Below are 9,792 nucleotides of genomic sequence, written 5' to 3' on the forward strand. Positions count from 1 at the left end.
TTAGGGAAGGTGCATATGGGACATCAATATTGTTATACTTGATTCATTTTAATCCTCATACCAGCTAGTTCCCTCAATCTCTTTGTTAACAGTTCTCCAAATCCTCTTCTCCATCTTCTTCTTGTTCTTCTCCCTCCTCCTCCTTCATTTTTTTTTTTTTAAAGCTTATGACATAACCCACAGAAGAGTCAATATCCCAATATACCTGTTTCCAAATTCAGGTAACGCTCAATGTTCTTGTAGTCAGCATTTCTTCTTGTTTGAGCTGAATCGTGGGTTTTTAAAAAAATGTTTATTTATTTTGAGAGAGAGAGAGAGAGAGCATGAGCAGGAAAGGGACAGAGGAAGAGGGAGATAACATCTCAAGCAGGCTCTGTGGTGCTTCATTGTCAAGGGGCTCAATCCCATGAACTGTGAAATCATGACCTAAGCTGAAATCAAGAGTCTGATGCTTAACCCGCTGAGCCACCCACGTGCCCCAAGAATAATGTATTTGAACTGTATTCCAGTTAAAGGGAAGCTGGGAATTTGTGGCCATTATATAGTTTGTTGGAAAAGTTTGTACTGAGGGCTCTGGAAGTGAGGTGTGTTGAAGAGAGTGATCAGGATTTTGAGCAGATTTGCTTCATGCTGCTGCTCTTAATGATAACAGACTTATTGGATATTCAGAAAAAGTCAAAATAAAGGATGAAGCTTGTGTTTATTTAATGACCTTAGATGGCTAGGTTGAGGAAACCAACCGAAGAAATATATACAGCTATAGTTTTGGAGTTAAAACACATCACAGAATTTACATTAACATTCAAGGTACTTTCCTACTGCTGTAATTAGAATAAACAGTGAGGTTTTGGGGGTGCCTGGGTGGCTAAGTGTCTGACTTCTGCTCAGGTCATGATCTCAAGGTTCATGAGTTCGAGCCCCACCTCAGGTTCTCTGCTGTCAGTACAGAGCCTGCCTCATCTTCTCTGTCCCCCTCTCGCGGCCCCCCCCCCCCCCCAGGCTGGCACACATGCTGTCTCTCTCTCTAAAATAAACATTAAAAATATTTATTAAATAATGAGGTTCTGTTAAAAACAAAACAAACATAATTTATGCAATACTATCATTCTGGTTGGCATGATAAAATTGATGGATGACTAGTACTAATAATTATACTCTTTTGTACAAATAAAGCCAATTTATTTTGGACAGATTTTGTATTACCACTAAAAATCCAAAAAAACCTTTGTAGCAAAAATCAAAAGGAAGGAAGGAAGGGAGGAAGGAAGAAGGAAAGTCTATCAATGTATAGGGGCCTGGACAAATAAATTGCAGTCTCTGTGCTTGATGTACTCAGCCACCAAATGAGTCGGACCTACACGACCAATAAAGAGGTCTAAGATACCTGAAGTGAAAACGTTAAAATAAGTGATGATAAAAAAAAACCTAAATGTAAAATAGCTTAATGCTTGTCTATGCAGCTGCGCGTGAGAAAGATCGGAAGTATACACGCAAATCCCCAGCGAACCATGACAGCGGCGATCCCAGGGTAGGGGGACCTTAGTGACAGTATGGGATTTCACCTTTTACTTGGTTAATTTTGGCGTTGCTGAGGTTTTTTAAAAACCACAGGTAATATATTCTTAAAAAAAAAAAGTTTTAAAAATAAGTGTCGTCAAATTAATGACCTAGGATTCCTGCGCTTCAGTTTAAAACCTGCGCGGGGCGCACCTGCGGCCGCAGCTCCAACCACTTGAGCCGCGGGGAGGCTGGCGGCGGGCGGCGGGCGGCGAGACGCGGGATCCTAGAGCGGCCCGGAAGTGCCTCGGCCCCGAGCGCCCCCCGCGGCCGGCAGCCCCCTCGGTGCGGCGCATTGTTCCGGCCGGCGCGCTCCCGCAGACGTCGCGTCGGCGCTCTCCGTCTCCCTGCGGCGTCCAGCTCCCGTGAGTCGGCGCCGGGAACCCGGGCGGGCGTGGCTGGGGGGGGCGGGTGGTGGCGGGTTGCGGAAGGCGGGCCTCCGCCCGGGGAGGGGACGTCGCGCGGGCAGGGCCTGGGAAGGCCGCGAGGCTCGAGGGCCGCCACTGGGATGACGGCCGCAGGCTGGACTCGGCGGCAACGGCCTGGGCGGCCGGCCTCGGGGACGGGGGAGGCACGCACGGGTGTAAGATGTCACACCCTCTCCTTTCGGTTCTGAAGCCGGTGAAGGGGCTTAGAGCGGACTGGCTTTCAGGCGCAGAACGTGCCCGTTGCCCTTCCGCTTCCCTTAGCCTCGCGATCCTCGCGCCCTGGAGCGTTGGGAGCCCTGCCTCCCTCCTGCCCGAACCCCGGATCCGCATCCGTACCCGCATACCCCTCCGTCCCGAGATCCGCATCTGTTCCTGGATCCTCCTCCGTCTCCGGATTCCCCTCCGTCCGGGGATCCCCATACACCCCGGGTTTCCATACACCCTGGCTCCGCAGCCGTCCCCGATTCCCATCTGGATCCCCCTCCACCCCAGATCCCCGTCCCTCCCCGGATCTCCATCCACCCAGGATTCCATTCCCTGGACGTGCCGTCCCCCCCCCCCCCGCCCCCCCCCCCCCGTCTTCCTTCCCCTCCCCACCTTCCCTCTCCCCCCGCCGCGGCTGTCCGGCTGGAACTCAACTGCGGGGCGGCACTTCCAGGTGACTGAGAGGCGCAGCCTGGCTGGGAGCAGACCGCTTCCCCCAGGGCCTCTGTGCTCCTTAGGACTGTCCTCACAGAGGGTTTGACCTTAGGCAACCTCAAATCGTGGTTGTCACCAAACCTCAAAGGGTGACGTGAGCCTTAAATGTGGTCTCGCATCCGAAAGCATGTTGTGGACAGCAGCGCAGCGCTGTTACTCTCAGTTTAATAAAGTTTTCAATGAATTTAGCTCAAAGGACAACAACCTGAAATCGAATGGTTGTTTTCAAGATTAAGTTTTGAAACTCTAGCAAAGAGTCCAATGAGAGTTAGCTCATTCATTTATCAAAGATAAGAGCAGTATTTTCATCTATTCTTTCTCTGATTTGACTTTGAAAAAACGAGTCTGAACTTTTTAACAATTCCGAGTGAATTGTGTGGTCCCTGTTTTCTCCATGAGCTCTGTAAGGTATCTTTATTGCTATTTCTTTACATTGAGAAACTGAGATTGAAGGACGATAAGAAATTGGCTGAAAGTCAATCAGTAAATTGGTAAATGTTAGAACCATAATAGAATCCAGTTCTGGGTAACTTGAAAGCCTGTGATTTTTGCACATTATGACCTTATGTTTTCCATTATTCCCATCCTTTGGTCACCAAATGACTTTACTTTCAGTGAAGAGGCTTGGGGTCTATGACAGTTGCTTATGGTATCAGTGCCCATCTCTAGCTGTTGTCATTCTTCTATATAAACAGTGATTTTTACTGCTCAAGAGGGAACCTCTCAAGGTGCTTCTAAAACACGACTCCAGCTGGAGGGTGCTTTGTAAACTATTCAAAGTCAGGATGAATACAGACTCAAAGGAGGTTTTGCCCATGGATGTACATGGTCCTGAGGCTTGGGAAGAGCTGACCGTGAAGGTGGAGACGGAAAGTCGCCTCCAGATGCAGGAATCCAGACTGAAACGTAGCAGTCCCCTGGCGAGGGAAGTCTTCCGAACGCGCTTTCGACAGCTGTGTTACCAGGAAACTCCTGGACCCAGGGAGGCCCTCACCCAGCTCCGTGAGCTGTGCCGCCAGTGGTTGAGGCCTCATGCCAGCACGAAGGAGCAGATCCTGGAGCTGCTGGTGCTGGAGCAGTTCCTGACCATCCTGCCCAAGGAGCTCCAGGCCTGGGTGCGGGAGCACTGTCCAGAGAGCGGGGAAGAGGCTGTGATTCTGCTGGAGGATCTGGAGAAGGAGCTCGATGAGCCACAACTTGAGGTAGGAAGGGAGATTTGCAGGGAAGAAGTGTATGTGTGTCATCAAGGACCCTTGGATCCCTTGTTTTGTATCCCCTTGACTGACTCTGACCCTGACTCTGCTTCCTACTGCTTTCTGGGAAGGGTTTCTTTAGACAGTTAACTTCTTCAGAAGTCAAATGTCACCTCTCTGTTTCCAGATGGTAGCCTACGGACAGGGACGAGAAGTCTGCTCTAGAGAGACGGTGCCTCTAGGCGAGCAGACATCACTGAGCCTTCAGTCCCAGCCCGAGGAACCCCAGCTCCCTCGTGACACTGCCCAAGAGTCCCGCCCTACTGGAGAGACAGGTGAGGGATAGGACTTCTCTGGTGTTGAACACATCCCCTCTTGTCAAGCAAAAACAAATGAAAAGTCCAGACCTGGGGAACCAGGGGCTCAGAAGTCCCTTTACCAGGTAAGGTCAGCGCTACAGCTGCTGAGGGCCCAGCGTCCTCACTTTGTCCCCTTCCCTGCGTTCAGGCTTCCCCTGTGAACTATCCTGTCATCTCTCTGGTATTCTCGCACGTGGTACCTTAGGAAAACTTCCAGGAATCACCGTGGAGGGCAGCTTTACAGAATGGGTACGATGCATTCAAATCATGGCTTTGCGTTTTAGAAGCTGCTTGTACGTGGGCAGGTTTATTTAACCACTTGGTCTCAGTTCCCTCATCTCCAAAATGGGGTTGATAATAGTATTGCCTTAGTTTGCTTGGGCTGTCGGAATAGAATGACACACACTGGGTGGCTGAAACAGAAATTCATTTGATCACAGTTCTTGAGGCTGGATCTCCAAGATCAAGATACGAGCAGGCTTGGTTTCTGGTGAGACCTGCCTTCCTGGGTTGTTGACGGCCACCTTCTCGCTTTGTTCTCACACATGCCTTTCTGTGTATACGTTCCTGTTGGAAGAGAGAAAGAAAGTTCTGATGCTGTTACCTCTTATAAGGACATTAGTCCTATTAGATTAGGGCCCCACTCTTTTTTTTTTTTTTTTTTTTTTAATTTTTTTTTTAAATGTTAATCTACTTTTTGAGAGAGAGATTGACAGAGTGTGAGCAGGGGAGGGGCAGAGAGAGAGAGAGGAAGACACAGAATCTGAAGCAGGCTCCAGGCTCCGAGCTGTCAGCACGGTGCCTGACGCGGGGCTCGAACCCACGAACCGTGAGATCATGACCTGAGCTCAAGTCCGACGCTTAACCGACTGAGCCACCCAGGCGCCCCATTTAGGACCCCACTCTTAATTACCCTAATTGATTTCCTAAAAGGCCCCATTTTTAAATATAGTTAGGGCTTCAGCATGTGACTCTAGGGGGAGGGAGACAACACAATTCAGTCTAACAAGTATGTACCGTAGAAGGTAGTTGCGAGCACAGAACAGACAACTGATGGAAAGCACTTGGCAGGCATTTTGCTTAGTATGTGGTGGCTGTTCTTCCAGGTCCCCCTTGCCCATTTGGGCTTACGTTTGCAGTATAAAGGGGTGAGGAAGGGGTGGGGAACGCGCAGTGGGTGGCAGACTGGACGGGGGAATCCAGTGGAATCAGTCTGGCATCTCCTGGTGTGTCATTCAGTGGCGGGTGCAGGCCTGGGCGCTTGGGGCTGTGCCAGCTGTCGTCCTGTTCTCGCTCTCGCTGTCACAGCTGGCTCCGCTTCTGTCTGATGTCTCACCAGGACAGCGTAGCCTCTGCCGGACTATTTGTTAACTTTCTAACAGTCAGTCTGCAGTGGTGTCTGCCGTTTGCATTTTCACTTCATCAAAGCCACAACTTCTCTTGCCTCTCTGCTTCCTGCCTCTATTTCATCTACCCTAGCAGTCATGCAGTTATCATGGATTTCTGCCACTTGGAACATATCTCTTCATTTTAAAAGATTCTTTTTTCCTTAGTAAATGTGCTCTGCAGACCTTCCTCTGGCTCCGTGACCTCATCAGACTAAATTCCTCTGATTTCATTTTCCTCTTTTATGAGCATCTTCCCAGTCAATTCCTTTGTTTCTTCCTCCTCTCCGTGAACTTGGACTTTTTATTTTCCAGGCATGTTTCCCTTTCTTCTACCTTCAGGAAGCACATCTGAGTAAGTCCATCCTCTCATCCAACCATTCCTCCATCCGTCTCTCCATCTCTTCATCCCTCTCTCCCATCCATCCATCCATCCATCCTCTCATTCATCCATCCATCCCTGCATCCATCCCTTCGTCTATCCATCCTTCCTTCCACCCCTCCTTCCTCCCATCCATCCATCCCCTCTTCTTTCCTTTCTCCCTCCCTTCCTTCCATCCACCCCTTTATCCATCCATCCATCCTTCCTTCCTTCCCTCCCTCCCTTTCTCCCTCCACCCATCCTTCCATCCTCTTCTCCATCCATCCCTTCATCCAGTCATTCATTAAGCATTTGCCATGGCCATAGGAGAGTACATAGAGGACATCTACAAATCAAAAAGTTCTCTTCTAGGACTGTCAGCACAGGTATATGTTGTACATGTAGGAAAAGCCAGTTTTGTTAAGCAACGTAGTAAGTGTTTGAGATTACAAGGACCAAAAACCAACATCCAGCTCTTCAATCTTTTTACATTAAGCTGCATTTAAGGTTACTGTATAGTACTGAGTTTGCTTTTCTTTCAGAATTCATGCTGATAGTGAAAAATCCAAATAATATAGGAGTTTGTGTATAGTAAAACATGAAAGTTCTCCGAATTTTATTCCCCAGGAGTAGCCACACTTGTTAAATTGTTGTGTGTTTTCCAGACTTTTTCTATGTACGTGTGGAGTCTGTCTAGCTACAGGTCTACCTTTTGTCATGCAGTTTGTTAAAGAGGTGGTAAAATAACCCCAGTAAAGAGGTGCATTAGGGTGATACCACATGTGACAGTGCCTTGTAAGTCATGGAGGGCTGTGTAAGTGCTAATTATGAAAAAGGTGAGAAATGTCTTTGCTTTCATTCTACCCGGTTTCCTGGTATATCTCAACTATAAATATGAAGTTTGGGCAGGAGGGCAGTGCTGATCCCATTTGTGGTCCGTTTCTTCTCTGCAGACACATTCCTGTTTTCCACACCTGTTGTCCTCCCCCAGCTAAAAGGAGCAGGAGAACCGTGGTCTGACAACAGAGGAGCCCTACAAGGCGCCTGTTCTGGTGCGTGAGCGACAGTACAGTTAGATGGGAGAGAAAAAGCCGGATGTTTTGGCAAAAGGACGGGGGTTGGTGGGTGTTTTCCTGAGACTTTTCTGGGTTGCAGGGTGGAAATCTGTTGGTTCACAAGGTCCTTGGGAGCTTCCCAGGTGTCACCTGAGGCTGCGCCTTATGTGGGGGGCAGGAAGAGACCAGAGAAAGGGGGTAGATGGCAGTTTTAATAAGCAAAGGAGGCTTGTCCTGGGCATGGCAAAATGCGTAGATCTCGGCACCCGCCCACACATTTTACAAGTTTATGTAGAGGCTTTACCTGACTGCAGTCACGCGTGCTGTCCAGGTAGTCCCTGTCCTTGGGGCAGCTTTTGGGAGCGGGGCAGGCAGCTAGAGCTCACGTTTCAAGTTCAGGGGAGGGGGTGAGGAGCTTTCGATTGTCCAGATCCAGCTCATGGGTCGGTTGGCTGTCTCGTAGTCTCGATGGCTTCCCCCAGCAGTCATGCCCAGGGAACCTGAGACATCCTGAAGATTCCACTGGGCTGTGCTCTGCTGTCTAGACAGTTTGGGTCTGTGTGTCTCCATTCCTGCCTTCAATTCCTTCAAGTCCGATTGGGTTGGTTGGACAAGTGTCCGGTGTGGGCCAGTTCCATCGGGTGCCGTGTGCCTCCTGTGCCCATGCCTGGGCCGGTCATTTGAGGCCACAGCAGCAGGCTCGGTTTCAGTCCTTTGTTTTGTATTCATTCAACAAATATTTATTGAATAACTGCCATGTGCCAGCCGTGACCCAAGGAATAAAACAAAAAGATCCCACTGTCATGGAGATTAGACTGTGGGATGGGGGAAACACATAGCACACAGACGGGGTGGCGATGCAGCGTGTCAGACGGTGGTCAGTGCTGTGCACCAGGCCGGGACTGGAGCGAGTCGGGGGCATCGAGGGTGCCATGGGTGTGGCAGGCCAACCGCAGCCCTGAGTACAGGAACCAAGAAGGTGGGAACTGAGCAAACTCTAGCTGTTGTCGGAGCCTAGAGCTTTCCAGGCAGAGTGTGGAGCCAGTAAGGGCCTTGTGCTGGAGCCCACTGGGACAGGCCAGGTCATACCTGGGACGTGCTGGGACACACCTGGGATGTCGCGGATCTGACGGTTGTAGTACTTACTGTCCGATGCCCCCAGAAGAGTGGGAGCACTTGTTCCATAAAGGAATGAATGAGTACATGGTCTCTTTGAGGCTCTGCACCCAAATCGGGGAGGGGTTCTAGCGGAAAACTAGGAGAAGGCACCCTGACGTTGAGCTGCCCTCCCCATGAAGAAGCCTGAGGAATCCTCTCCAGGCCCCTGCCCTGTCAGGAAGGACTGAGCCACATTCTGCCGGAGGGCAGCCTTCCCTGTCGCTTGGAGGAAGGCTTCCGCACTGGCCCTTCTGTTTCCAAGCTCCTTTCTGCTCTGTGACCTGGGATCACACCAGGTGGAAGCAGTCTGCGGTTTCATGCGCACAGGGACCCTCCCGTGGGGTCGGAGCAGGTGACGCTTGCCTGGTCTCTTGTGTTTCAGATGGAACGAGCATGGCTGAGGACAGAGAAGTGGTGCCGAGGGAAGACTGTCCTAAGATAGCGGAGTCCCGCGGGGAAGTCCTTTCCGCCCAGACCTGGGAGGAGGCTCGCGGGGGGCCCGGGCCTGGACAGGGCTGGGCAGAGGGGCGCCGCGGCGGCCCCCCGGGGCGGGGATGGCACACATGTGACGAGTGCGGCAAGACCTTTGCCCAGAATTCGGGCCTCACCCGCCACCGCAGGGTGCACACGGGCGAGAGGCCCTACGCGTGCGGCGAGTGCGGGAAGGCGTTCAGCCGCAGCTCGGGGCTGTTCAATCACCGCGGCATCCACGACGCGCACCGGCGGTACCGCTGCCGGGAGTGCGGGAAGGCCTTCAGCCAGAGCGCCGGCCTCATCCAGCACCAGCGCAGCCACCGGCCGGAGCGGCCGCACCGCTGCGCCCAGTGCGGGAAGAGCTACGGCCGGCGCTCCTTCCTCCTGGAGCACGAGCGCAGCCACACGGGGGAGCGGCCGCACCGCTGCGCCCGCTGCGGCAAGGACTTCACCCGCCAGTGCAACCTCATCCGCCACCAGAAGACTCACGCGGCCGCCGGGCCGCGGTGACTCTGGGGCGCGCCTGTCCCTGGTCACGGGCCTGGCCCCCGGGGAGGGGAAGGCCAGGAAGCGTCGTCTCCTCGCCCCCTCCTCGCGTTTTGGAGCAGACGCTGAGCCGTGGTCTGGGCAAATCCGAAGAGGAAGCTTTGGGTGTTTGCACTGCTGCTTCCGCGCCCTGGCTCTCCCCCTCCCCACCCTGCTTCACCCTGTACTCACCCTTCTTGTTTACTCAGATGGCAGCTGCTGAACCTTCTTAGTAATGGAATAAATGGCGCTGCCAGGCCAATATGCCTGAAACACGTGCGTCCCTGTTTAATTCCATAAGGTCACATAGAGCCCTGCTGATGTTTTATGATACGTGGGTCTTCAGTGTCCCCAGGGCCAGTTCCTCTGCGCCCACTCCTTGTCCACCCCACCGCTTCCCCTGATGCGCTCATTGTGCCCTTGGAACAGGGGCCACCGTGTGCAGGGTCTACCTACCCGCGAGGGGCGGGGACACTGCACTGTCCTGGTCCCTTGTATGGATGCAGACGGGAAGACTCAAGTCCAGGCTTGGAGTCAAGGTTGGAAACCTGGACCTTTATTGTGGAATAATTTGAGCTCCTGAAAACGGTAGTTTTCA

The 9,792-nt window shown here is 52.0% G+C and overlaps 1 protein-coding gene across 3 annotated transcripts; it reads left to right on the plus strand.

Moving 5' to 3' along the window:
• The first annotated feature begins 1,817 nt into the window (after window positions 1-1,817).
• Window positions 1,818-9,467, plus strand: ZSCAN9 (zinc finger and SCAN domain containing 9). Of its 3 annotated transcripts, XM_040457068.1 has the most exons (5): window positions 1,818-1,922; window positions 3,380-3,886; window positions 4,065-4,212; window positions 6,936-7,034; window positions 8,578-9,467. In XM_040457068.1, exons 2-5 carry the CDS (start codon window positions 3,470-3,472, stop codon window positions 9,177-9,179), a joined length of 1,266 nt encoding a protein of 421 aa, XP_040313002.1. In that variant the 5' UTR covers window positions 1,818-1,922; window positions 3,380-3,469; the 3' UTR covers window positions 9,180-9,467. The 3 variants fall into 3 exon arrangements, with proteins under 3 accessions (XP_040313002.1, XP_040313004.1, XP_040313003.1); XM_040457070.1 differs by lacking the exon at window positions 6,936-7,034; XM_040457069.1 differs by lacking the exon at window positions 1,818-1,922 and having other exon boundaries at window positions 2,615-3,886.
• The last annotated feature ends 325 nt before the right edge of the window (window positions 9,468-9,792 follow it).

Source organism: Herpailurus yagouaroundi, unplaced genomic scaffold (assembly GCF_014898765.1).
Source record: "Herpailurus yagouaroundi ecotype Mexico unplaced genomic scaffold, PumYag 219, whole genome shotgun sequence".
Lineage (NCBI taxonomy): Eukaryota > Metazoa > Chordata > Mammalia > Carnivora > Felidae > Herpailurus > Herpailurus yagouaroundi.

Excerpts from the sequence above, each read along its gene's own strand:
- ZSCAN9 (XM_040457068.1), top strand. The coding sequence starts at position 3,470 with ATGAATACAGACTCAAAGGAGGTTTTGCCCATGGATGTACATGGTCCT. Across the intron at positions 4,213-6,935 it reads CCGCCCTACTGGAGAGACAG|ACACATTCCTGTTTTCCACA; the intron begins GTGAGGGATAGG and ends TCTTCTCTGCAG. Across the intron at positions 7,035-8,577 it reads CCTACAAGGCGCCTGTTCTG|ATGGAACGAGCATGGCTGAG; the intron begins GTGCGTGAGCGA and ends CTTGTGTTTCAG.